The sequence below is a fragment of the Dermochelys coriacea genome, chromosome 17, assembly GCF_009764565.3.
Source record: "Dermochelys coriacea isolate rDerCor1 chromosome 17, rDerCor1.pri.v4, whole genome shotgun sequence".
Lineage (NCBI taxonomy): Eukaryota > Metazoa > Chordata > Testudines > Dermochelyidae > Dermochelys > Dermochelys coriacea.
Window position 1 is genome coordinate 21,321,879 of NC_050084.1, and position 27,174 is coordinate 21,349,052.

Genomic DNA, 27,174 nt, shown 5'->3' on the forward strand with positions numbered 1-27,174 from the left:
GTCCCCACGCTCTGTGAGCCATGCGGTGTGAGCCCTGTGTTACCTGCTTGGAGAAGTTGAGGGTCTGCTGGGCGGCCGTCTTAGCCACGATGGTGTGGCTGTTGCCAGGGCTGGGATGGAGGGAGAGCGACAGGCTGGACACCACCTGGGCCTTCAGATCGGTGATGCTGACCTTCTCGTCCACCACCGTCAGCACCGTCTCCCCCAGCACTGCCTCAATGAGCGGGGACACCACCTGCAAGACGGAGCGGTCGGGGAGAGGCCGTGATGGCCCAGCCAGCGACCCACCGCCTCTTGGCACCGCCCTGCCAATGCCAATGAGGGACCACCCCCAATGCTGTGAGCTCCCTCACAGCAGTGCCCTGCCAATGCCAGTGAGGGACCATCCCCAGTGCTGTGAGCTCCCTCACAGAGACTACCCTGCCAACGCCAATGAGGGACCACCCTTGGTGCTGCAAGCTCCCTCACAGCAGTGCCCTGCTGATGCCAAGGAGGGCCCACCGTTTCCCACAAAGCAGTGCTGCAGTTCCCCCCTTCCCCTAGCCTCCTGCTCAGCCAAGAAACATCACTGGCCCCCAGAGAACAGGGGAGCTGACAAAGCGTCCGGCAGGGCCTCAGAGATGACCCCACGGGCACGACCTTTGCCTGCACCGCGCCCGAGCTCCTGTGGCACACGGAGCGGGGTTCCCTGGAGAGCACTGACCCGCCGGCAGAGCCTCGCTGACCGTGCAACACTCGGCCCTTTGAAGCCGGTATCGAAGAAACCAGGAATTTCGCTTAGGAAAGCGGAACCGAGCCCAGGCCCAGAACTAATTACAGCCCGAGCCGCCGGGCCTTGCAGTTAATGGCTGATCCAGCCTGCAGGGGAGGCATGTGCTCAGGAGATAACTTTAAACTGCTTCCACCCTGTCACCCCTCCCCTTCCCCCAGCCCCGGAGGGAGGAAGGAGAGAGACGGCTGCTTTGCTGTGCTTCAAAGCCAGGATGACATTCTCAGCCAGAGCAAGGATCAAAGGCACGGCCTGGCCAGGCAGATGCTGCTTCTGGGGCGCGGGGACCTCAGCGCGACGGGCACCCATGGCGGGGAGGACGCGCTCTTCAGCCCGGCGGAGAATTTGCACATTTACTGCCTCTTTGGGGGACTCCGAGCCCAGGATGCCAACACCCTGCACACGCCCTCTGTGCATCGGACACACCCAGGACGGCCTCTGGACGGGAAAGCTGCAAGGGGCCCCAGATCCAGATTACCCCAGCCTGAGGCCTATCCCAGATGGGTTCCAGCTTTCCCTTCTGCATAGAGCCCCTCAGCCGCCTGGTGCCAGCCTGACCTCTCCTTCTGGCTGAGGAGGGGAGGGGGCAGCGCTTGCAGCACACACCCCGCCCCTGGGGGTCAGCTGCAGGATGGAGATGCGCTCCAGGACAAGGAGCTTTGGAGCGTTTCCCCGCTGACAGCGGCTGGTATCGGCCCGTCGGCCCCATGCCCATGGGAGACTTTTACAGGCAGTGGGTGAAAGGTCCCTCCGTCCCTTTAACTCTAGGGAGATGGGGAGTGGAACTGACCCTGATCGGGGATTTCCAGTGGGGTCCATGTGCAGAGCTGGGCTGCAGGCCTGAGCCGACCTGCAATCAGGGACGGCCACTGTCCTACCTGCAACTAGCCCCAGCTCAGGCAGCCCATGGGGATGGCGGGGCCCCTCTGGGGTTTCCCCAGGCATTGCCACGGGGCGGGCGCCTGTCACTCCCCATGTGAGTTGCTCCATCATGCTGCCAGGGGCCCCTTCCCCACAGCTGTGGGGTGGCCCAGCCATCAGGCGCTGGAGCCTGGTACAGGCCACTCCCTGCCTCCAGTATATAATGGCTGGAGAGAGGAGGGGCAGGAAATAGCCTGACCCCCCCACTGGGGGGAAGGGAAGGACTTTCTCCCCTGCTTCATCAGCTGTTAACTCAACCCCAAGGGACAGAGATCCCTACGGAATCCCTGATCACCGCTAGCAAGTGCTTGCCAGCTGGGGTGCCCCATGAGCCCAGACACAGGCCCCCGGCTTATCGACTCACCCCTGTGCATGCAGGGCTCGTTCCTTCGCTGCCTTCCAGCTCCACAGCCACGTGATTCCCTGTGCCCCGAGGAAAGGGGGTGAGGGGCCCGTACCTTGAAGAGTGTGGTGCCCGGCTCCCGCCCGGCCAGCGTGCTGCTGTCCACCAGCTGGGCCACCCGGGGGTCATCCACCTTCATGAAGTCGCTGACCAGGTCGGTGACCTCCACCAGCCAGTCGGGTCCCAGCATGGTGATGACCTGGTCGGTGCCCTCCGAGGAGGTGGTGTGGAACTGGGTGAAGACCTGCAGGGTGGAGTGCTGGAACTGCAGGGTGCAGCCCCGGTTCTGCTTCCGCTCATCCTCGTCCTCATCATCCTCGCTCTCCCGCACGGACCTGGGGGCACAAGACAGATCAGCCACCCTGCCCTGGCTGGGGCTGCCCCTGCTCTGCAGCTAGTGGGTACCAAGGTAATAGAGGCCAGAGACAGGTGAGTGACTCATCGCAGGGATGGGGTACTGGCTAGGTGGCAGTACTGCTGGAAAGGAGCTGGGGGCTATCGGGGATCACAAACTGAGCAGGAGCCAACAGCGAGAGGCAGTTGCGAAAAGAGCTGTATTAACCGGAGTGTTGTATGTAATTGTCCTACGCCGCTCATCACTGGGGAGGCCTCAGATGGAGTGCCATGTCCAATTCCGGGTGCTGCACTGTCAGAAAGATGTGATCAAACTGGAGAAAGTCGGGAGGAGAGCCACAAAAATGATCAAAGGTTTAGAAAACCTGACCTGGGCGGAGAGGTTGACAGAACTGAGTGTGTTCAGATTCTAGAGAAGAAAAGACTTGGGGGCACCTGATAAAAGCCATCAAATATGTAAATAGCTGTTAGAAAGAGGTTGGGGATCATTTGCTCTCCATGCCCACTGAGATCAGGACAAGCAATCAGCTTAGTTTGCAGCAAATGAAATTCAGGTTAGATATTAGGAAACACTTTCTATCTCTAAGAATATTCAAACTCTGGAACAGGTGACCTAGGTTGGATCCCTGTTATTGAAGGTTTTACCAACTGGTTGGGCAAACATCTGTCAGGGATGGTCTAGCCCGTTTACTTGCTCCTGCTTCAGAGCAGAGGGTTTGGAAGAAAAGACTTCTTGATTTCCCCTCCTGCCCTACAGATCTATGATTCTATCGCAGGTGGCTCGCTATATTGGCACGCTCCTTCACTTTCCAGCTGTTACTGTGCAGTTCAGCAGCCTCCATGCTCCACCCCAGAAGTAGCTGCAATTCAGCGGTGAGGCCTGTATCTAACTCAAGATGTGCAATAGCATTGCTACAGATAGCAAACCACCCCCATGGGGCAGAAGACCTTGTAAGCTGGCTGACAAAAGGGTTCTGGATGCAGGTGGCACTGGATGGCAGATCCCATGGCACGTGGCATTTGCTGTTGGAGGAGATGGGGTTAATGTGAAGGGCCAGGGCCAGCACTATTGCTGCATCCTGAACAAAAGGCCTTGCCAGCTGTACCAATGGGAGCTGAAAGGGTGTGTAAGGCATGTGCTCTGTATATTAGGTGAATTACAGTAGTTCCTAGGCACCTGTCCTGAACCAGGACCCCCATTGTGCTGGGCACTGTACGTTATCTATTAGGGGAATTACGGCAGTGTCCAGGAACCCCCCAGTCATGGATCAGAACCCCAGTGCGTGAGGCACTGTACATTATCTATTAGAGGAATTACGGTAGTGTCCAGGAACCCATCCTGGAGCACTGGCAAAGGACCCCTCCCTAGAACTCCCCCCTCCCTCCGTCCTTGTCCCTCTCTGGCTCTGGCTCTGTCCAAAACAAAGGAGTTGCTGTTGTTTCCACCAGCTGAAATTAGCAGCCTGCAACAATGTAAAACATTGAAGAGGAAACATGAGAATTGCTGGTGCTAAAGTCCCTGCAGGTCTGCAAGGCCAGGGAAAGAAGGGAAAGTTGGGGAGTGGGGTGTGTGTGTTCACATGAGTATGTGCACCTGGGCCTCCCTGCGGGCACCTGTGTAGTCACATGCACATTCATGACTTGGCCCTGTGCTTGTGGGCATATGGGGGTGAGGGAAGGTGTACCTGGTGCATGCGTGTACATGGTATACACATGTGCCCGGATAGATGCCTATCTGCTGATGTACGTGTGAGTGTGTATGTGTGTCTTTGTGTGCATCTGTACATACGTGACCATGTGTGCCCATAAGTGTGTACCTGCATGTGTGCATTCACATTGGTGGCTGTGTGCTTGTGTACACGCACATGTGCATGTATCTGTGCATACATGTATGTGTATTGCATTGCCCCAAGCCCTCTCTTCGCTTGGAGCCTGGCGGAGTTGTGAGCTGTCTGCACCCCAACAAACACCCCAATAAAGAAACACCCCAACAAAGGCCGCTCTACCAGGCTCTTGGAGCTGGGAGGGCAGCATGAGGGTCCTTGGTGACTCAGGCCGCAGGTGCTGGGGTGCCATGCGGGCCGCATGCTGCGCCCTTCGGAAGAGGGGGGCTTTGTCTCACTCTGCGGCGTCCTCCAATGGCCGAGCAGGGAGCTGCCATTGGGCAGCTTGTCCCCGGCGCAGCCTTTCAGAGCACAGGGCCTAAGCCTGCTTCATTGCTGCCAGGAGGAGGCCGTCAAGGGCTGATTCCCTGCCTGGAGGAGCCTCCAGCTGCAGTAAGCGCAGACCAGCAGGGCCTGATTTCCAGACAGGTGGAGCACCAAGCCAACGGGAACTGCATTTTTGACTGGCAAAGCCGGGCAAGGGCAGAGTCCCCTACCCCCACTCCCGTGGCCGCAAGCGCCCGGTTCGCGGGGCATGAGCTCCCCTCTGCCCCCCATGCAGGGCGCACCTCCTGTCCGGCAGGATGGGCACCCTCCAGCCCTTCACTTGGCTCAGCCTGGGGTCCGACAGCTCGATGTGCAGCGGCAGCTTGGGCACCCACACTGTCATCTCCAGCAGGGCGCTCAGGTGCTCGTAGCTGAAGGTCACCCGGGCGTTCATGGAGCCGCGTGTCTCCTTCCCGCTCACAAAGACGTAGTCGCAGCTGCTGGACACCTGGGGAGGACAGGGAGGGAAGCACCAGCACTGAGCAGCGGGGTTGGATTGAGCTGTGCAGCATTGGGCGCCATGACACCTCCAAGGCGCTGCAACGACGTGTGGCCTGGGGAGACTACAGCTCCAGCTGGAGCGCTGACTGCTGGGAGCTGTGGTTTCCGGGGACCATGGCTCTGCATTACGGACAAAGGCAGCTCTGATCTCAAACACCTGCCAGGCGGGTGCCCTGTTCTCCCCGCCCCCGACACTTTCACCTCCATAGGTCAAATGCTAAATGGAGGAAACGTAAGGGGCAATACAGGGATGTTAAATGGCAGGAGTTGTCTTCGGCTCGCCGAGGCCAGGAGCTGGGAAGGACACATCCACCATATGGCAAAGGCAAACCATCACTAGACTGCCACTCTAATTATGGGTCAGTCAGAGCAAGAACCGATCATTGCCAGAGCCACACGTTATCTGGTGTCTCATCCCGGCCTGCCGGGAAATGAGAGACAGCTGGGCTAAGCGAGGGGACGGCATCCAGAGTGGTACCCAGGTAGCAGCCTCTGTGCAAGGCTGGAATTGGCCATGTGCGGGTTGGCACATTTGCAGGAACAAAAAGCTGCTGTGCACTGCAACAGCGCCCCCAGTGGTTAGCGAGGGTATTGTACTAAAGGGGAAGGCATCTGAAAAGCGGACAGAGCCCTTCCTGGCTTTCGACCCTCTGGAGGATTGGGAATCAGGGGTGTGATCCTGCTAGGTAGTGAGCAGCCCCTGGAGGAGCCGACTGCCCCCACATTGGAGACCTTTGCACCAGCAGTTACCCAATGTGCATGTGCGATTGTAGCAAATGTGCACACAGCAAGCAAGCAGTTGCACATATGGTCCAGTGGTGAGAACGGTCTTGGGGAGCTCCAGGATCCATCACTGACTTGCTGTGTGGCCACAGGCAAATGCCTGGACCTCATTGTGTCTCAGTTTGCCACCGGTAAAATAAAGATAATGCTATGGACTTTCCTTTGTAAGGTGCTTTGAGATCTATGGATCTAGACAATCAGCCTCTGTGATGCTTCCACCACACTCCCCCCGGAGAGGCTGGATAGCACCCAAAGCTGGTCAAAACAACCCCCCATCCTTAAATCAAATATTTTCATTCAAAAATGTCTGTTTAAAGTGTTTCCATTTGCGACAAAACATTTATTTCATTTGGCTTTGACTCAAAACAGTCGTTTTGTTTTGGGTCTGTCAAAACCCAAAAATCGCTTGAAATTCCAAATGTTCCTCCTTCCCCTTTTCTGACACCGGATGCGACAGGACAAGCTGTGTCTAAATTCTGTTTTGCCTTGTGCCATTCTGCATCTTTTCGAAACTTCTCCAACTGTGTCAAAGGGATGGAGAGTTTACATGACTTGTCCTGGGTCACACGGGGAGAGCTAAGAAAACCATCAGCTCCTAAACCCTATTCTTGGGCCTTAAACACAAGCCCTGCCTTACTCTGCACCCAGCCCTGCAGGAAATATTAGAACCAGCTCTATAAAGACAGCTAGCCCTCCGCACCTCTGGTATGTAGCCCCGAGTGGATAAGTCAATTGCATTAGACACGCCGCTTCCATGTGCCAGTGGCATGTCTTGGAACAATTTATTTAACGGAAGCAATCCCTATTAGCCGTGCATTGTTGCTAATGTATTTACATGGTATCTGCCTTTAAGGTGCTATTCACTGGCACCCCCGTCACCGTCATTAACATTAATACCTTGAGACATTTCTGCACTGAATCAATTCTAATCTCATTGTTGTGTCTCCCCCATTCTTTAATTTCCATTTATGTAAATAACATTAGTTAAATGTGCTATAAAACAAATATATCCTGAGGGGGCCGCTTATTACAGACCAATCCAAGCCAATTAAGGAGCTAAGGGAGGAAATTACTAATGGATTGCTCATGATTCTTCTTAGGGCTGTAAGTCAAGAATGCAACATTGCCTGCCCGTAGGGTGGAGGGAGGATCTCACACCAGCGACTCTGATACTGTTCCAGGTCTCCACACAGCCTGTGTCTCTGTGAGTGCAATTCCACACCTGCAAATCATCCAGCCTGCCTTCCTGCACCCAAGATTGGCCACTGACCCATCTGCCTCTGCAGATCAACTCAGTCAGATGCACCAAGCTTGGTTTGCAGCTTCAGAAAAATATGTGAGCCCAATGACTGACAGGTGCAAAATGCTCTCCACTGAAACAGCAGTGGTGGCTGCAAACCAGGTTTGCTTGGGGAGGTCTGCAGAAGGGCTCAGCACCCAGGAGGGGGCTTGGCTTTTTCAAGGACTTGGTGTGCTGGATGCAGGTTGGACACTGAGTGCTCTGGAATATGTGGCCAGGTCACAATAGGATGTTGAGCAAATCTGGCCCTTGTTTAGGTGTCTCGATGGGATCTGGACTCTTGGAATCTGGCCTGGATTGCAGGCGCTGGGCCCTGGGGGACCGGCCCCAATCATGGGCGCTGGGACCTGGGGGATCTGGCTCTGATCGTGGGCGCTGAGTCCTGGGGGATCCAGCCCCGATCGCAGGCGCTGAGTCCTGGGGGATCCGGCTCTGATCACGGGCGCTGGGCCCTGGAGGATCCGGCCCCAATTGCAGGCACTGGGCCCTGGGGGATCTGGCCCCGATTGCGGACGCTGAGCCCTGGAGAACTTGGCCCCGATCGCAGGCGCTGGGCACTGGGGGATCCAGCCCCGATCGCAGGCGCTGAGTCCTGGGGGATCCGGCCCGGATCGCGGGCGCTGGGCCCTGGAGGATCCGGCCCCAATTGCAGGCACTGGGCCCTGCGGGATCTGGCCCCGATCGCAGACGCTGGGCCCTGCGGGATCTGGCCCCGATCGCGGGCGCTGAGCCCTGGGGGATCTGGCCCCGATCGCGGGCGCTGAGCCCTGGGGGATCTGGCCCCGATCGCGGGCGCTGAGCCCTGGGGGATCTGGCCCCGATCGCGGGCGCTGAGCTCTGGGGGATCTGGCCCCGATCGCGGTGCTGGGCCCTGGGGGATCCGGCCCCAATCGCGGGTGCTGATCCCTGGGGAACTTGGCCCCGATTGCAGGTGCTGGGGAATCCCGCCCCGATCGCGGGCAATGGGCCCTGGGGGATCCAGCCCCGATCGCAGGTGCTGCGCCCTGGGGAACCTGGCCCCAGTCACTGAGCCCTGGGGAATCCGGCCCCGATCGCGGACATTGGGCCCTGGGGGATCCAGCCCCGATCGCAGGCGCTGCACCCTGGGGAACCCAGCCCCAGTCGCTGAGCCCTGGGGAATCCAGCCCCGATCGCGGGCACTGAGCCCTGGGGAATCCAGCCATGAGCTCTTTCAACAATCAGACACTATACCCTGAGCAGGCAGCTGTATTGTGGACGGTGCGGGAGGGCATGAGAAGGGGTATTTAATTTCCCGAGCTCTCCTTGGCCCCGGCATTGACATCAAATAGACACAAGCTCAGCATGTCTGCAAAGACAATCTCAGCTGTGCCGGGGCTGCGTCTGAATAAAGATGAGCTCTGAAATGAATCCCCTGGTGAATGAGCACTTTGGATATTGTGCCGTTGATCACAATAATATGAGGGTCTGCTACTCGCATTACCTTCGGCAATAAATCCACCAGCTCGGCTGGTCTGGGGCCACCAGCTTTTCAATTCACTGAAAGCCACCCGCCCTGTCCCAGTGATGGAGAGGCCCTTTTATAAAGCTACTGTATATTAGCTCTTAAATGTACTGCACTCTATTATGGCCATGCTTGGCGTAACCTGAGCTGAAGGATTCATGTCTAGGCATTGAGTGAGGGCCTGTCTGGGCAAGGAGCCGATAGCTCCATTCCCGCTAAGGGCTGCATGGGATGCCAGCTTCACGCTCACCATCTGGAATCCTTTGCAGCTGTCCCCACTTTGTCCTCCAAGAGCAGCTACAGAGGCACCAGCATTGATGCTACAAAGAGATCCTCTGGGTGTATGTGGCTCCCAGATGGCTGAGGGGAACCCAGAATGGCCTCTGCTCCTCTCTCATGGCTCAGAGCAATAGGCCCTTCTCCACCGAGCATTGCACCCTGTACCTGCACATCCCCGGGGCCTCCATTAGCTTCAGCACATTTCACATCTTCCTTAAAAAGACCCCGTGTTTCTAGCCTTTGTGGCTGCGGAGAAGATCCCGGGGCATGGATACAGGCTTGGGAGGGGGGAAGGGTTTTCTGACTCGGCTCACCCAGGCGGGATGTAGGTCTTGGGCGCCTCCGGGGAGGGCCCTCCTCTACCTCAGCTTGCGCTGAGTTCGTTGGCCCTGTACAGGATTTGGTCCCAAAGGAGCTGAGCTGAGACCAGACAGAACCACCAGCACCAGCCCAGGTGGTGATCTTACCCATGGTGCGGGAGACCATCAGTCACCCCCTTTGGCCAAGAATGTCCTTCCTCTGCTCTCAGCACACAGCTGTGAAACCCTCCAGCAAAGTGTGTGCCCCCAACCCCCCTCCAGTGGCAGAGCCACATAGAAGATAACAGCCTACTACTGCTACCAGTTCTCCGTTAGCTGAGCTGGTAGAGGACTGTGCCAGGGATCTAAAGAGCCCAACCGTTGTTGTTGCTGTTTTCATTTTTAAGCGTTAAAAAACTCTGGCTATAACTGTGATTTACACCCCACATTCTTCATAGAAATAGTGTGATATGAATATGGCATAACTGAGATATGTTTTATGCAAGATGGACCATGTAAGGTATCATTGGAAAGGTTCTGATTTACTGAATGTGATTATCCAATTTGTATGCATGTATCATTTCTGTATCTGAAGTTAAGAATATTGACTATGTAACAATTATAATTGTGTGTGTATTTGGGGGAACGCCCACCAGACAGTAGGCAATCAGCCTCAATGGGCCATTAGGAAGACCAACAAGATTTGGAAGATACTAATCTCCTGCCTTCCTGAGAAGCTTCCTGGGTTACTGCTTTGACACTACAGGGTCAGGTGATCGTATCACCTGGTAGTAGACCCCCATCTTGGGCTTTCAGTGTTTTTCCATTAAGAGGGGGCGGGGGTCAGACTGGGAAACAAAAGATTCCTGCCTTATGTAAATTCTATTTAATGCTGGGAAGTAAGGCAATCAGGACTCTTCTCCACTGCCTCCCCGCCCAAGAAGGAAGACCGCTAAAAACACCTGAAGGGAAAGGCAGGGGTTGAGTCCAGGCTGAGACAGAGGTCCAGGCTGCGAAGATAAATAACTGGAACTCTAAGCTACAGAAACTCTGCAATTCACCTAAAACAACATTTAGGGTGAGAAATTATATTTTGTAACCTGTTTCTTGAGTGTATTAATCTTAGTTTGCGTGTTTTGTTTTATTTGCTCTGTAATCTGCTTTGTTCTGTTTGCTATCCCTTAAAATCACTTAAAATTTACCTTTTGTAGTTAATAAACATATTTCTTGTTTATTTCAAAACCCAGTTTGTGCACTTCATATTGGGGGTGGAGGGGGGGCAAAAAGTTGTGCATATCTCTCTCCACATTGAGGGAGAGGGTGAATTTTTATGAGCTTGCACTGTGCAGATCTTTCTATACAGCGCAAGACAATATTATTTGGGGTTTATACCCCAAAGGAGGTGTGCACATTCCCCTGGCCATTCCCCTAGCCTAGCTAAATCCTCCCACATAGATTTCAGTCTGTGTCTGCCGCTGGGTGTGGCCTTACCTGTATGTGTGCTGGAGAAGGCTTGAGAGCCAAGCATGGCAAGAACAGGGTAAGGAAACCCAGGCTGGTGGAAAGGGCAGGCTCAGTGAGACCCCAGTACATCAGGTGGCACCCTAGGATGGGGGTTCACCCCATCACAATTACATACAGCAAAATGACATTAAAATAATATTAAGATTGCACAGACCCCCTGCCTCATTCAGTGCACAGGACAGACGGTGCTCTGCAAAAGAGCAGCTGTTCAATAGTTCATTCATCCTCATCATCCCATGGGTGGCCCCAGGCCTTACCATTCAAACTCTGCTCTGATTGCAAAATGGTTCATTTCCTCCCGGGTTTCTGTGTGGTGCTCTCAATGTAATCCCTTAATTCTTTCCCAACATTAATGCATTTATCTTCCCGGCCCCCCAGTCAGGCTAGGTGCTCTCATTATATCTGGGGAATTCTGACACAGAGATGAAAGCCAAAATTGTCAAACGTGGCATCTCCTTTTAGGTGCCCAATCTGAGAGGCAGAAGGCCTGATTTTTCAGAGCGTCGAGTATGTGATAGCACTTCCTATGTTGAGCACAGAGCTCTCATTGACCTCAGCTGGGAGGGCTCACAAAGCAAATCCGACCTCAGGGTCTCAGGTTGGGTACCCCAAACAGGAGAAGCAGATAGAGGCTCCCTGTAAAAAGTTTGCTTTAAGTGACTCCCCACACAGGAGCTCTGTGGCAGAAGCAGGGCCAGGATCCAGTTTGCCAGGGTAGCACTCAAATGCCTTCACCAGGAAACCCTCCTTTCTCTTCCTGCAGTCCCTGCCTCGTTCACTGCACTGCCTCCAGCTTCTGCAACAAACGAGGCAGGGCTTCTCCCGATAACAGCCTCCTTGCTGCACAGCCCTGATTCATTCCCAAGAGCAGGTCCTGTGCATTGAATGAGGCAAGGGGAAAGAAGTAAGCTGTGATCATGGCATTAAAGACTCGATCATAATCCATATGCCCAAGGGGGCTGAATTAAGGTCACACAGGCAACTTTACTTGTGGCATTTCCTAACTTTTGAGTGCTTGACTTTGCAGCCTTAGTGTTTTTGTAATGCCCTCTTTTTTGGTATAATATCACTGTACCCTCTCTGTGTACACAGCAGTGGCGGCCATGCTCAGCTCCCTACCTCATCTGAATGTTCAATTATTTACAGGAACAGATAGCAGATTCCACTCTGTAATCTGTGATTTATGTAACAGGTTTATAGCCCTGACACCGTATTCATACTCCCCAATCTCTCCAGGTAACTGAAGCTCCTGTGGAACAAATCTCAGCTACAAACAAAAAATAACTCAGCCAGACATTGCAAGGAGACGCCTCATGGAAAACATAAGGCAAAGTTTGTGGGGCCGGAGGTTTGCGCGATCCATTATTCATCACAGTCCGTGTGCATGTGTCCGCTCCCCCTGGGTGCAGGGACAGTGGGTAAATTAATTTATGAGCAGGAAGGCAGCATATTAACCAATTTAAGTGTCTTGGAGTCCATCCTGAAGTGTATTATTGCTACTGTGTTTTATCATGCTGCAGAAACCGGGTCTCCATAAATTAGACGAGACGAGAGCTTTATTCTGGGACTCGGGTAAACATTCTCTGATCGCGTCTGTCACGCCCTGTTCCCCAGACTTGCTTGGTGTGAGCTGAGGCGACAGCCAGGGGCTGGAGCACACAGACTGCAGAGTCTGGCTGCTCTGGGGGCCCAGGGAACAAGCTAGGCAGCATCCGGGCCTGAGAGCTGCCTTGGGGCCAGGAAGGGAGGTTGGCCCAGTCATTCCAGCACTTGCCTGGGAGCTGGCCAGCTCCATGACTGCCTCTGCCACGACTCCCTGCGCAAACCTGAGGGACTCACTTAGCACCCCTTCTGGGAGACCAGGGTAACAATTCTGCCACGAATCTCTACTGGGGTAAATCACCATAGCCCCATGGGCCAGATCCCCAGCTGGGGGTAAATCACTATAGCTTCGTGGGGCCAGACCCCCAGCTGGGGGTAAATCACCATAGCCCCATGGGCCAGACCCCCCAACTGGGGTAAATTACCACAGCTCCATGGGCCAGATCCCTACTGGGATAAATCACCATAGCCCCATGGGAGTCCATGGGGCAAATCCCCACCTGGGGTAAATCAGGCATAGCTCCACTGGCTCCTCCCATTCAAATGCAAGTGCAGGATTCCCAGCACCAGTGTTACCCACCCAAAACTGAGGCCACCCAACTGACCCCTGGCACTTTCTGCACATGCAGCCTGGCCTACAACTCCGTCATGTGCTTTGTGGCTGTCTCCCACACCACTAGAGTGCTGCATCCCAGAGGTGGCTGCATGTCAGCGGGGCTCCATGCGTGGCGCTTGGGAAGTACTCTGGGAATCCTGTGGCATGAAGGGGGCACTAGCATTGATTCCCTGCCCCTCAAGCAACGTCCATCTTCCCCCAAACACACCATGATGGTGAGCATGCTGCCTGGTGCTGGTATAATGCCAAGAGCTAGAAAGAGGGGGCAGGGGATAGATAGATAGTGGGGGTGTCTGGGGATAGATAGAAAGATAGATAGATAGAAGGGGTGTCTGGGGATAGATAGATAGATAGTGGGGGTGTCTGGGGATAGATAGCTAGATAGACAGACAGACAGATAGACAGACAGATAGACAGATTAGATTGTGGGGGTGTCTGGGGATAGATAGATAGATTAGATAGATGGGGTTTATGGGGATGGATAGATAGATAGTGGGGGTGTATAGAGATAGATAGATGATGGGGTGTTTGGGGATAGATAGATAGATAGATAGATGGGGTGTTTGGGGATGGATAGCTAGACAGACAGACTGACAGCTGGCATTTAGATAGCATCTTTGTCATCTAGTCCCCCTTATTCCTTCTGTCTATTCTCTACCCTCCCTTCCTTGTACCTCTCCCCGTGCCCCATTCACAGCCATCATGGCTAAAAGATGCTGTGCATGTTTTGGTGCTCGCCCCAGTTTAGCGAGTGCAAAGCAAGGCGCAGTCGCCAGCCCCCTCAGCCCACCTGCCCCTCTCTCCCGTCAGTGCCTGGGAGGCTGCCGGCTCTGCAAGCCCCAGGGCCGGCTCTGGGGCACCCGAGAAGCACAAGTGCAGAGCCGTGGCCGTGCGGCAATGCTGACTCCGGTGGAGAAGCTGTGCAATTTGGAGTGTCAGCGTGAGATGGCTCACTCGAGCCTCTGACCAGGAAGTGAAGCCGCTAATGAGAACTTGCCGTTTACATTTCAAAGCAACAATATTTTGCCATATCCGTAATAACTGGCTTGATAACCTGTAGTTATAGCTGCTTCCAACCGCCAGGACATTAGATACTGGAGAGCTCCTGCAGCCTCCCCTGGGATGGTGACGCTCTCTCCCCTGCACGTCTTGAAATCAAATACACAGGAAAGGAATGTGGTTCAGGTCCAACCAGCTCACGGCTCTACCATGGCCCTGGCATGAAATGAGTTTGGTGGGCCTCAGTCCAGCCCTCGGTGCAGGCGGGACCCCGCGGCACCAGCAGCAATTGCACTGAGCGCCGGGATTCATCAGGAGAACATGCCATGTGCAGTGGGCACTGCTTGCCCTGCCCGCCCACCTTACTGGCATTCTCAGGGGCTGGATGAGACTCGGTATGGCCCGGATCAGGACTGGTGGCTGGGAGGCTGGAGGAGGAACGCTGAGGTGGGAGGGCAACTGGGTTGTCTTTAGAGTGAGGGTTTGGTATCAGAGCCCAAGGGAGTTAGGTGCCTGACTTCCCTTTGCCAGGCCTCTCCATGCTCAGGACAGAGACAAGGGGCAGAACTCCCCAGCATTGGCGCCCAGGTGAAGTCAGTCACTCCCGTTGACCCCACTGATCAATTGGGCCTGGCAGCAGAGGAAAGGCCCCATGGCTATGCAGCACTGGCCTCCAAAGGTGCATGGAGCTGCCTTCTCATGCCACGGCGGCGCTTGTGTCTGTGTCCAAGCTGTGACGTTTCTTGCTGGGTCAGCCTATTCCACCGCCCCTTAAGCAACTGGGCTCAAAGTCAAAAGCCCCCCTTCTGCAGTGTCCCCTGGGCATCATGATCAAAACCGCAGGGGGACCAACATGGAAGTGGAGCAAACATGGGAGCCCCACTCAGTAGGGGGAGCCGGTGAGCTTAGAGTAACAAGTGCTACAGGAAATCCTGGGAGCCTGGGTCCTAATCAGTTTGCCAGCAGAAGGACCAGAGAGGACAGTCCCAGAAGAAGCCAGGAAACCCAGGCCAGAGCCCAAGGCTCCAGAGCCCAAGGCTCCAGCACCTCTACCCTGCAGTGACACCAATCAAACTGTGAAGCCGTGGCATTTCACATGACCAAAAGGGTGCCAAGGAGAGGCTGCGTGACTGAGGGAGAATGGCCACCCCTGCGCTCTGGAGGAGCCCGGGCTCTTCATTTAGCTTGCCCGGTGACTAATTACAACCACGCAGTGAGAAATCTGTCAGCAAGATGAGTTGGTTGGAATAAACGGCCCCAGGATGGTCCTAACCCATCTGCCTGGCCTTCTGGCTTCCTCCGCGCTCTGAGGTCTGTATTTGCATTCAGAGATGATGTTATAGTCAAGTGAAACCCAATTCACAGAGGTTCCTGGGTGCTTGAATGGACTCTCCCAGCCCTGTCCTTCCTTTTGCAGCTGGAGAAGGTGCACAGGGGTCTTGCTTCATAAAGCATGTGGGTTAGCCCAGGGGCTACCAGAAAGTCACAGAGTCTAAGGCCAGAAGGGACCACCACCAGATCCCCTAACACAACCTCCTGTAGCTCCCTGGCCACCAGCAACTGAAACTGGGTCAAAGTATTACAACCCTCAGGAAACTAATGCGATCTACACAATCCCTGTTCCACATGCCTCCTTCTGGCTTCTTTCAGAGTAGCAGCTGTGTTAGTCTGTATTCGCAAAAAGAAAAGGAGTACTTGTGGCACCTTAGAGACTAACAAATTTATTAGAGCAAAAGCTTTCGTGAGCTACAGCTCACAGTGAGCTGTAGCTCACGAAAGCTTTTGCTCTAATAAATTTGTTAGTCTCTAAGGTGCCACAAGTACTCCTTTTCTTCTGGCTTCTGCTTTCCTCTCTCCTTCCCCGGTTCTCCTCCCCTCTGGGGGGTCCAGCTGGAGCCCAGCAGACTCTAGGTTTCAGCCATCTTACAAAGGTTCTCAGCAGAGCAAGAACGGAGCCTGGAGCACATGTAACTTCCACCGTGCGCCTGTGATGGTTGCCAGCTCAGCCACCCTCCTGGGGAGTGCGCCAGGAGCCTCCAGAGCTACAAACGTGAGCTGCTGTGGTTGGAGATAGAAGTCCTCTAGCTGGGGCTGTGACAGATGCATCTGCTGGGTGGATCAGGCCCAGACAGGTACCTTGTACACACTGACCAGAGGGGTAATCAAGGGGACTTAACCGGTGACCAGAGCAAAATAGCTGCGTAGGCCAACAGCGTGGTACCTTCTCACTACTGTATTTGCACCTATTTATTTTGATTTACACGGATATGAGAAAGTCCAGCTTGGCTCTGCCCTGCCCCGCATGTGTCCCCTTTGTTGCTGGTCCGCTAAGGAAACTGGCAACAAACAGCCACGAGAACAGTGCCCGGACTCTTGCTGGCCACTCGGCTCATAAGCAAAGCAACCTGTCACCGCGCTGGCTACACACGGGTCACAATCTATAGGTTACCTTTCTGCCTGGAAAAGCTAATGGTACAGGGCCGGTTCCCTGGCGGGTGTTGATCAGCAGTCTCCCTGCAGTCAACAGAGCTTCGCTGATTGACACCAGCTGAGAATCTGGCCCAGACAGCCCTTCTCCTGACAGCTTAGATCCTGGAGTCCCCTAACGCAGCAAACTCACAGGGCAGGGCGATGGGGAGGCGACCTGCACGGCAGCATGGGTTCTCTCCCAGCATCAGACGGGGGGTGGCCATTGTCAGGGGAGCCCTTCACTTCCATCCTGCCTGACCTCATGCTCCTGCCTTGAGGTGGGGCTGGGGCTGGTTGGCCCTACACACAGCTGGAGGGGCTGCATGAAGGGCCAGACAATGCTCAGGGCAGATGGCTCCAGGAATCTTTGCCCCCTCCCTGCCCCGCCAGGCCCACCTTGATGATGTCCTCGTTGTTGGACTTGCACTCGACCATGGCCGAGATGTCCGTGATGACGCCGGTCATCTCTATGGCGATGACCTTCACTGGGATGGCCACCGTCCGGCCTGTCAGGATGGCTGTGTTGATGATCTCTGTGTCCTGGAAGGCAAAGGGGACATTGCATTGGTGTCCAGCCCCCATTTTCCTCTCCCCTGCCGAGACCCCACTCCAGAGGGGCACCCTACAGCCGGTGAGATGCAAGGAATGGACCCCAAATGTGGGCGTGTGTGTGTGTGCAGGTGACTCAGTGGGGGGGCGCTCTCCTCTGGGAGTCAGCACTGCACCCAGTACCTGGCACTGTGCCAGGGGTGGGGGCGCTTGGCCCCCTTTTATTTTATAATGCCATGTCGAAGGCAGTCCTGCCCGCTCACGGTCATTGCGCTTGTGATGCCGTCTCAATCCCCTCGCTCTGAGACCACTGGGGTCTCACAAACTCTTAAAAACTTCAAAGAACAAGAGCAGTATGGATGGAGGGCAAGTCTAATTGCAAACCAGTTAATTATGCAAACATGGAAATCCGATGCAGAAATTAAATTGGCTGCTTCGTAGTCGGGCCTCGCTGGTGGAGGCGAGCCAGCAAAGATAACCTTTCAAGTAAATGAAATAGCAAGGAATCTAATCTTGCCTTCCTGGCAGCCTGTGATGTGATTGTCTTTAATGGAGGGATAGCTGGCTCGCTCTCATCCCATGGGCGGGTCTCCATGGAGCGGGAGAGTTTCTGGGCACCGGCTCAGCTTCCACCCCCTCCCCCCCTCCCCAGCACATACCTTCTTTAAGATCTTAAAGTGCAAGAAGAGCCCCCCATCACTCAGTTACCCCAGTTACCAGGGGCAGGACTCTGCGGGCAGATCCCACACGCTACTTTCACAACCCATGGAAGCGGCACGTCTACACTGCAATAAAAGACCCATGGCTGGTCCAGGTCAGCTGACTCGGGCTTGGGCTGCAGGGCTATAAAACTGCCGTGTAAATCTTTGGGCTCAGGCTGGAGCTGGGCTCTGAGACCCCAACTGGATGGGAAAACCAAGGCCAGACCCTGATCTCAATGACAATCTGGAGTCGCTCCCACAGGATTACTGGTGTAAATGGGATCTGAACCAACTGGAAACGCCGCTCCTTGTTTTTAACCCTGGGAGGGAGAGTTGGCTAGTGGGTTAGAGCAAAGGATGGGGCGTCAGGACTCCTGGGTTCCACAACTGGTTCTGTGGGCGAATGTGATAGAGGGATTATAGGAGGGAACTGGGAATAACGACTCCTGGGTTCTGCTCCCAGCCCTGCCGCTGGCTCCTCATGTGTGATCTTGGGAGAAACATGTCACTGCTCTGTGCCTCAGTTTCCCCATCAATTAATGAATGGAAACCAGTGTAGAAGATGGGGCCCAACCCCTCGAGCTCAGGTGAGTTTGTTGACGGGGATGGCTAAGAGCTGGCTCCACATGCACCAGCCCGGGCCCCAACTGCGGGTGGTTACAGCCCCGACAGAACAGCCTGCGGTGCTGGGCTGCTGAGTGAGAGCCTTTCATCTCGTGTCCCCCAAGCCACCAGTGAAGGGGACTGATCGGGGCCCTGGTGGGCTGTGCCCAGCTTCTCTGAGCAGGGATTCAGGGGCTGCTGGGGGCGGACATGCCTCTCCCCCCCACACTCAGTACCACAAGGAAACAGACATCACTGCCTCGGAGGAGGCCTGTGGGTGCCAGTCCCAGACCCACGGCCCAGCAGCCGGCAGAGGCCAGCTGAGATTCTGCCCCAGCCCAGGGTGGGTGCTCATACCAGGCAAGCCCAGTATCAGTGCGGCGCTAGGGTGTGTTACGGGGGCACACGCCAAGGTGTGGGGTTAGCTTTGTGTGTGTGTGTCCCCCCTTGGATACTGTGGAGGGAAGAGGTGCGCGTGTGCAGCGTGTTACAGGTGGGTACGTATGCAAGACTATGAGGAGGAGAGGTGAAAAGTGAATGAGTGCTGTGGGTTTAGGGCACGTGAGTGGGGGAAGCGGTCTGGTTTGCGTGCCATTGGGGGTGTGTGTGTGGTTGTGCAGGGTGTGTGCCTGCACATTGGGAATGCAGGGGGGCCCATCTGGAACCCCACACAGCCCTCCCCGGGGGCGGTGGAGGAGCCGTCCAAGCTCACTCACCATGGCCAGGGGCACGATGGCGCGGATGTCCCTCTGAATGACTGTCAGCTCTGTCACCACCTTCTCCAGGTCGGGTGGCGGGTTGCGGCCCCGGTAGTCGATGTGCCACATGATGCGCCGTGTCACGGACTGGCTGGTGAAATTCTCCATCTCAAAGTCCAGCTGCATGATCTCGTAGGAGGAGTCCCCATCCCTGCGAGGAGACAGAGGGCAGACGTGGTCAGCCGCAGGCCAGGCCTTGCTGGAACACTGGAGGAAAATCAGGCCCGATGGCATGACCCCAGGGCTGGGGGGTTTGTCCCTCGGCTTGTGGAAAAATCCCACAGAACCAAAAACCAATCAGGCCTTCCAGAAACTGAATGAAGGACCCTAAAATCCTGAAGATCTTTTTTGGCACAACCCTATAGAACTCTTCAGCAGGGAGAGAATTCGCTATTACCCGACAGCACCGTTCTTGTTCCCTATTGAATTATCTACGGAGGCCCAAGCAACGGGACTTCCAAGGGTCCCGCTCTCATGTATTAGCTCTGTGCAAGGGAGTTGACAGAGGAATTAACTGTGCAGCTGCCACGTGGGCAGCCATCCGTGAGAACGAAAGATTTGCCGGCCAGGGACCCGGGCACTGCCCAGTGCTTGGGGACACCGTCTGGCTCAGGACCTCGCTGGATTTACCTCTCTAATCTGCTCCTGAGATTTCATTTTATCTCCTGAAAGTCAAGCCAAAGGGCCAAAGAGCTGCAGATAAGGAGAGAGGCCTTTTGCCGTGAGATGGCATTGCAGCGGGGAAGGCTTCATGGCCAAACTTGCTGTGTGCTTAATAACAGAGAGCTTTTTTCATCAATGGATCCCATTATCCCCCTGGAGAAACTGAGGCACAGAAAGGGGGAAGTCACTTGCCCAAGATCACCCAGCCAGAGCTGGGAATAGAATCCAGGTCTTCTGAGTCCCAGGGCCGCACTGTACCCACTAGGCAACACTGCCCCCTCCCCAGCTTACCGAACTTGATTTCTGTTCACAGCAAGGTCAGAGGAACCTAGGAGTAGCCAATAGTCCATCCAGTGGCCAGGGCCTGCAAAGGAAGGGGCCACGCCCTAGTGGACAGTTATGGAAGCCGAGGGGCTGTTCCACTGATAAGTGGGCCTTTCGCTTGAACCCTGCCTATCCTGTGGGCATGTTACAGATCCAACACAACTTTTTTAAAAGAATGGGGATTTCCACACCCCTAGTACCATGGCCCTTCCCACTCTGCAGTTCGGCATTCCACTTGGCTGCTGCCCTCCACCCCAGAGGTGGCTGCATTCCCCTGGACTCCTATGTGGTTTGCAAAGCACTGGATGGAAATGCAGAATATTCCAGGACGAGGAGGGAGCCATGCTAGAGAAGTTGCCGCTCTCTAAGGGCCGTGTGTGCAGAGCTCTGCAGACAGGACTCTGAGGTGTCCAGGCAGTTCATAGATGGAAGCCAAAGGGGCTGTTTGGCCAGTCACATTCCTTGCTATAAGTGCGCCTGGATATCGTTTTTTTAAAACAGAGGGCTCTTCCCTGCTTCAGTTTCCTCTAATGGCAGTGCAGTTCTGCCCACCTGTGGGGCTGTCTCCTGCTCTTTGCTCCCAAGATTACGCCATGACCGAGTGGGATTGCTCCAGGGATATTACACGCCAGCCTCCCGTTGCTCGACCACCCTCCCATTCTTCTCCGCAGCACCAGCCGTGCGCAGCGAAGAGGCTGCTGCTCCCAGAGATCAGAGCCCCAAGTTGGAATCAGCGGCATCTGGTTGAGTTCGCCAAATCCTCTCAGTCAGATGCGCCTGGGGTTGGCGGGTGGCTCGTTGGTTTCAGTGGCTCCCTGCAGTGTGCCAAAGCTAGTCCGCAATGCTGCACCCAGGGGTGGGGCACTGGGGAGCCATGTGTATAAACCAGTTAAAAATGTACTAGTGAAAGAGCATCAGTCCAAACGAAATGCCCCTCTCTGCTCAGAGAGCCACAGCAGGGCACCACTGGGGTCCTACTGCCAGGCTCAGGATGGAGATGGATCTATCCAGCAGGGCACGGGTAACAGATTGCCCAGCGCCAGGCTCCATGTCCTGTTTGGGTCACACTAACCCGGGTGCTAGCCCAGCACCCTTAGCCCAGGGCATTAGTATCAGAATGCCAGCCTGCAACCCACCAGGGAGCTTTCATGTTCCCAGCCCTGCAGCGCCAGGCCCAGTGCCCACCTTTACCCGGCACCAGCGTCTCCAGCTCTGGCTGGGTCCCTGCTGCATTGAAACAAGCGAGTGCCCGTCATGTTCCTCCCCCCCCAACAGGAGACGCCCTGGAGCTATCACCATCCGACGGCGCCGTCGGACGCCCGGTTCCCCGGCCTCACCTGAGCAGTCTGGAAGGAACCGCAGGAGGCTATTAGTAAGCAGGCTGCCAGCTGTCAGTGCCTGTCAGCATCGCATTACAAACTTCTCTGCCCCCGGGGTCCCTGCCGCGCAGTCGTGGCACCGTCCTAGAGCTCTCCTAGCCATGGGAAAAGCCTGTTTGCTGCGCAGGTGGCAGGTGCCATGTGGACACGTCTTACCTAGTCAATTCCCTGCCGCTGCAGGGGCTCGGGCATTGGTGCCCCTCAGTGCCGCCCAGTCTCTGCCTGTGGCACACCACAGCTCAGTCTCCTGAGGCCTGAAATGCTTTGGGCTAATTAGCATCACCAGGCTGAACATGGGGGTAGCGTGCGACATTTGCGGGCCTGGAACGCAGCTGTGACAATGCTGATGAGTTATCCTATGTATTAAGTTGGGTTTTTCCTATGTGATTCAGATTTCTTAATATGTATTATCAGTCAACCTCATTTTAACTGGGCAAAATGATCTATTATTGAATATGCAACACTGCTGCACACCGAGCAATTCATTGTGTAGTTACATTTTTACATTTTCTTTACAAATGTAACACTTATGTACATTATATATTTTATTTCTACAATTCATGTACTGTATTGAAACTCTATAGTCTTCACAGGGAAAATGCTGAAGTCTTTTAGTGAATATGAATCATTCCTTTTAAAAAGTAATATAAACAAACACCATATAGCACTGCCCTTGGCACCTCTGCAAGAGTCTGACTCTAACCTCTGATAAAGGTTATCACAATATATGTAAGAAAAAAGGTTTTATCTAATTTTACATATCATTAAGAAATATCATCCCACATAGCTACATAAATTCAATAGCTTGCAATAAACAGAGCACCATACTGCTGCACTACTGGAAACATGTATAAACCAGTTAAAAATGTACTAGTGAAAGAGCGTCATTACTCCTATCATTTTCAGGCTGATGCAACTCCGTAATATAATTATCATATGTATTAACTCAGCACCTGGAAGCCCCAGCCTTGAGCCAGGACCCCGTTGTGCTCAGTGCTGTACAAATACAGAGCAACAGGCCAGGAGGTCACGCCACATGATGCAATGATCCCTTCTGGCCGGAAACGCTATTCTCCGCATCCCAAATGTTTTCGGTGCTGACTCTAGCCTAGGGTGACCAGATGTCCCGATTTTATAGGGACAGTCCCGATTTTTGGGGCTTTGTCTTATATAGGCTCCTATTACCCTCCACCCCCTGTCCCGATTTTTCACACTTGCTGTCTGGTCACCCTACTCTAGCCAGGAGCCATTTGCTTCGGCCCCAGGTTCTCCAGGGGACCGGCGTTAACGTCTCACACATCTGGAGGTCTGGGCGAGCCAAGCACTGTGTGCAGAGCAAGCCAGCAGTGCACGAGTGAAATCAAAGGGGTGCTGGAGACATCACACGTGATGCACACACCCCTCCCCTACGGAATAGCCCCCTCGTAAATCACTGCAGCCCCCAACCCCCCATGCATGGCACAGACACATGGCAGCAGACGCTGGCTCTGAAGCCATACCCGCCCATGGCAATCGTAGGAGAGGGGACTCTCAAACCCGATGCGGTACAAAAGAGCCGGGGGTAAGAGGACCAGTCAGGGCACACACACACCCCGCTGCTGCTCCTGCTTGGGAAACCTCGCAGGACAATCAGGGCCACTGGTGATCCTGGAAACAGATTCTAGAAGAATAGAAACTGAAAGCCGACATCTCTGCAAGCACAGCCCTCTTTGTGCAAATCCTGGTTTGCACCAGTGGACGGGGGAGCAGAATCCAACCCACAATGTGTTTAGATTGCAATACACATCTGTGACCAAGGCATTGCTATACTGGACGCAGCCAGTCTAGCAGCCTGTCTCCATCCGTGGCCAGTAGCAGCCGTTGCAGGGGAAATGCAAGTCACCCCAAAGGAGGCAGTTCGGGGATAACCTGCCTCAGACAAAACCTATTTTACCAGCCCCATTGGTTAGACACAGGCTCAAGCTGTGAAGTAGGAGGATTTATATCCCCCCCAAGCTGTGAGTGTTAATTCTTCTTGTAATCTGGATATTCTCACCATCCATATAAATGTCCAATCCTCTTTTGAAACCTGCTAAGCTCCTAGAGTCAGCACTACTTATGGTGGCCATGAGTTCCACAGGCCAATTGTATTTAAAAGTATTTCCTTTTATCCCTATTACATCTTCTTCTTTTCACTGAATGTCCCCGTCTTTGTGTTATGAGCCAGGGCAATCACAAGCTCTGGATTTCCCTTCCTTACACCATTCATTACTTTGGATAGCTCTGCCACGCCCTTTCTTATCTGTCTCCACAATTACGGCATTTGGCCACAGGGGTTGCAAAGGGTGCCTGAGACCACAAGGGTGATGCAGACCAAGCATTTGTGGACTCCACTTTTGCACCAGAGGTTTTGTCCCTAGAATCAGGAAGTGAAACTGACTAGGCTCAAAAGTGAAAATGACTCTCACTGCCCATTGAGAGAAATGGAAACCAGATTCAAAGCGCTGACATGGGGAAAAAGTCAGGGATATTTTGGAAATGCTTTAAGTGTTAACAATCTAAGGGATCATTTATAAGCTAAGCCAGGCTGATCTGTATTTTTGTATATCCATATGATTTTTGACCTGGAATTGTCCCTTTCCTAGAGAAATAATTAATACCTAAGGTCTGAGTGGGCTGCAGCTGATAAGCAATTGATTTCTCATTGTGTAACACTTATTGAGAATGCACCATTGAGCTGGGGATATTTTACATGGCCAGTTTCACTCCTATAAATATATAATGAACAAAAGGAGAAAAACATGGGAGTAAGCCTTCCGCTCTCAGCTCCCAGAGACGCCTGTCATCTTGCAATCCATGACTCCCTGGCACCTGGCCCTGTGCTCTCACCCAGCCTGGTGCAGTCTTTTCGGTACATGACTGGCAGAGTTCAACACTCCTTTGCCGAAGTTTGCCTTTGTGCAAAATCCTGTCCTGAAGGCGCATCCCCTCACAGAGTTCCTGTCCCATCGCCCACAGAGAGGCTGGGTCAGGAATAATTGGGAGCGACCCCACAGTGCTGTGTCCCATTTCCTACAGTGTCTCCTTCTGGGACAGCTTGGGACCGGAATAACCAGGTGCTCCCCGCAACAGCCAGCATGACTCCCCCAATCCCCACAACACCCCCTGCTGGGACAAGTTGGGACTGGAGTAACTGCTCCTACCCTGCTCCCTGCAGCGCCTTCTGGAGGGAGAAGCCTTCGAACTCAACCCTACACTGGCTTCAAATGCCAAGAACCATTAAATCCTTTTATGCTGAAATCCCTGAGGGGAAAACGGGCTTAAGACATTTATACTTTCCTTTACATTCATATTTGATCAAGTTGTTTTCCTAAAAGGTGATTGTAATCACTTTAAATTCATCTTCCGTCTCTAACCTTTCAAGGCTCATTTTAATCTGCATGTGGGGGTGGGGAGGGGGGGTTGGGAAGCCCATCAGCATCTCTCCTTCCCTTGGCCAACCCTTCATCTCATTAAAAGAAAATATTACCGCCATAAAACCGCCCTAGCTCCCAGATAAAGAGCCACTCACCCTCTGGGATCTAGGGACTTCCATGTAAGCGGGTGCTGCTTTCATAACCCTGCACTGCTCCAGCGGCTAACATCTGCATCAGGGAAACAGAAGGAAGGCAGGTTCGTGCCCTGGGAATCCCAGCCCCACACAGAGGGGAGAGGAAGATGATCAGGATTTAGCATGGTGAACGCTCCCCCAGCCAGCTAAGGTTAAGAGCTGAGTGCCAGCCCCCAACTCCCCCCCCCCCCATCGCATCTCGAGGCAGCCAAAGGCAGGCTCAATTTGCAGGGGAGGGAGGAGCTGCAAAGGTTTCAGTCCCCGGGGTGTTGACCGGGTGGCAGAGCTCAGGGGATCGGCCAGGCTCTACAGAGCTTCGCAGGAGCTGGTAAGTTCCAATCAGAGTTGAGGCAAAGTGTGTGTGGGGGGGGGGGGGGCTGGGGGAGGGTCATGGACCATCTGCCCCATGAGAAATCCTGTCATTTCAAAATCTGTTTTTGTTCTAAATTGGAAGAAAAGTCGAAAAGTCAAACAGTCCCCCAGAATGGAGATTCCACAAACATTCATTTTGGAAACAATGGATCGGTTCAATTTGGTAAGGACAAGATGAGCTGTGGGGCAAGGGGGCGATTTCATTCTCACAGTCTTCAAAGTGCTATATAAAGGCTACCTCAGGAGATGGTAACACTGGTGAAAACCAATGTCTCCCTAGAACCAATGGTTCGGTGCAATCTGCTCAGACAGGGTCTTGTGGTCTTTTGGATTTGATCCTTTCCTGCCAGCACCCTGAATAGCCCTTGTCACCCATGCATAGTGACTGCCATCTTGACTTGGTAGCATTTAACAGCTGCAGCCGGGTACCTACGGTGCAAGTGGGGAACCAGCCTCTGTAGGGAGTACATGCTATGCCAGGCTAGACTTGCTGGTGGCTTCCTGATGTCCTGACATTTTTGTAACCCACATGACGTGCATGCCCTAGGTACTAGGGGTCAGCTCCCCAGCTACTGTGAATTGACGATGCTTTATTAAAATCAGTGGGACTAAGCCAATTCACACCCTGCGGCCAGCACCTGGGCTCTTTGAGTAGCTGATGTGTGTGAGCTGGAGCTGTGAAAGTGGGCTAAAGACCCAGCTTCCTGCAATCTGTCCTACGCCAGAACCCCTGGCTGCTGTTGGAGCAGAGGAACTGGGGCTATGAAGCTGCAGCCTTGTCCAGCTAAACTGTGAGCTCGCCAGGGGAGGGACTGTCTCTCACTGTGGGTATGTGCAGTGCCTGGTACAACAGGCCCCCCGGCTGCTATAGGAATAGACAGCAGGGCTGGTCAATGAATTTCCAGCTCAGTGTTTTCCTGTTGGAAAATGGGGTTTCGCTGAAATCAAAAGGAAACATTTAATTTCAGATCAATAATAAATCTGTGCCTGGCTCGGTTTCTGTGGTGCCTCATGGGAGCTGTAGTTCCAGGCATCTCAGTCCCCAGTGTCCTCTATGGGCTCTGCACCCCAAAAGGACTACACTTCCCATGATGCACCATGATCTGGCTCTGTGGCTGAGCTGTCACAGTGCCTCATGGGAGTTGTAGTTCCAAGTCCCTCATGACCCCAGCATGCCCTAGACTACATCTCCCATGATGCATTGTGATCTCTCCCTGTGGCTGAACTCCTGCATCATGGGAGTCCCACTTCATGTACAAATTGCCCATAGACATTTTTCAGCAGGTTCCATTCCATGAGACGTTTCGATATTTCCGTGATTTGTCCCGATGTCAGAAAACATTCTGATATTCTGGAGTTTCCCACGGGATGAAAATTCCATGTTTTGATCAATTCCAGTAAAGTGTCCAGGCCTGAACATGCAAGATGCTGAGTGTCCCCTGTAGGCCCAGGGCATTGAGGGTCAGGATCTTTTATTAGGATCAATGCAGTATGCTATGTCCACTCTCTTTGTACCTCGGTCCCTGTGCTGCTATGTGATTGGGTCTCTATGCTCTTTGTTGCCATTAGCTGCTGTGTCCTGCCATTGCTACTTTCCTTTGGATTGAAGTTTTCCACAAATTGCACCAAACAAAAGGAAGCTTCATTCCCAACAATCCAAACCTCTCACTTGTTAGTCGGATCCATAGGCAGTGCAACACAAGGGTGGTAGAAGCTGGGAAGCA

The 27,174-nt window shown here is 53.9% G+C and overlaps 1 protein-coding gene across 1 annotated transcript in view; it reads right to left on the reverse strand.

The window, feature by feature from the left end:
• The window catches only part of TMEM132E (transmembrane protein 132E), a 241,843-nt gene that overhangs the window by 3,716 nt on the left and 210,953 nt on the right, over positions 1 to 27,174 (reverse strand). The window contains exons 4-8 of the mRNA XM_038375858.2: positions 19,082 to 19,274; positions 16,909 to 17,052; positions 4,900 to 5,105; positions 2,149 to 2,428; positions 44 to 235 (exon numbers count right to left, since the gene is read on the reverse strand). Of these exons, the coding sequence (XP_038231786.1) occupies positions 44 to 235; positions 2,149 to 2,428; positions 4,900 to 5,105; positions 16,909 to 17,052; positions 19,082 to 19,274 (1,015 nt within the window). The remainder of the gene's footprint in view (positions 1 to 43; positions 236 to 2,148; positions 2,429 to 4,899; positions 5,106 to 16,908; positions 17,053 to 19,081; positions 19,275 to 27,174) is intronic.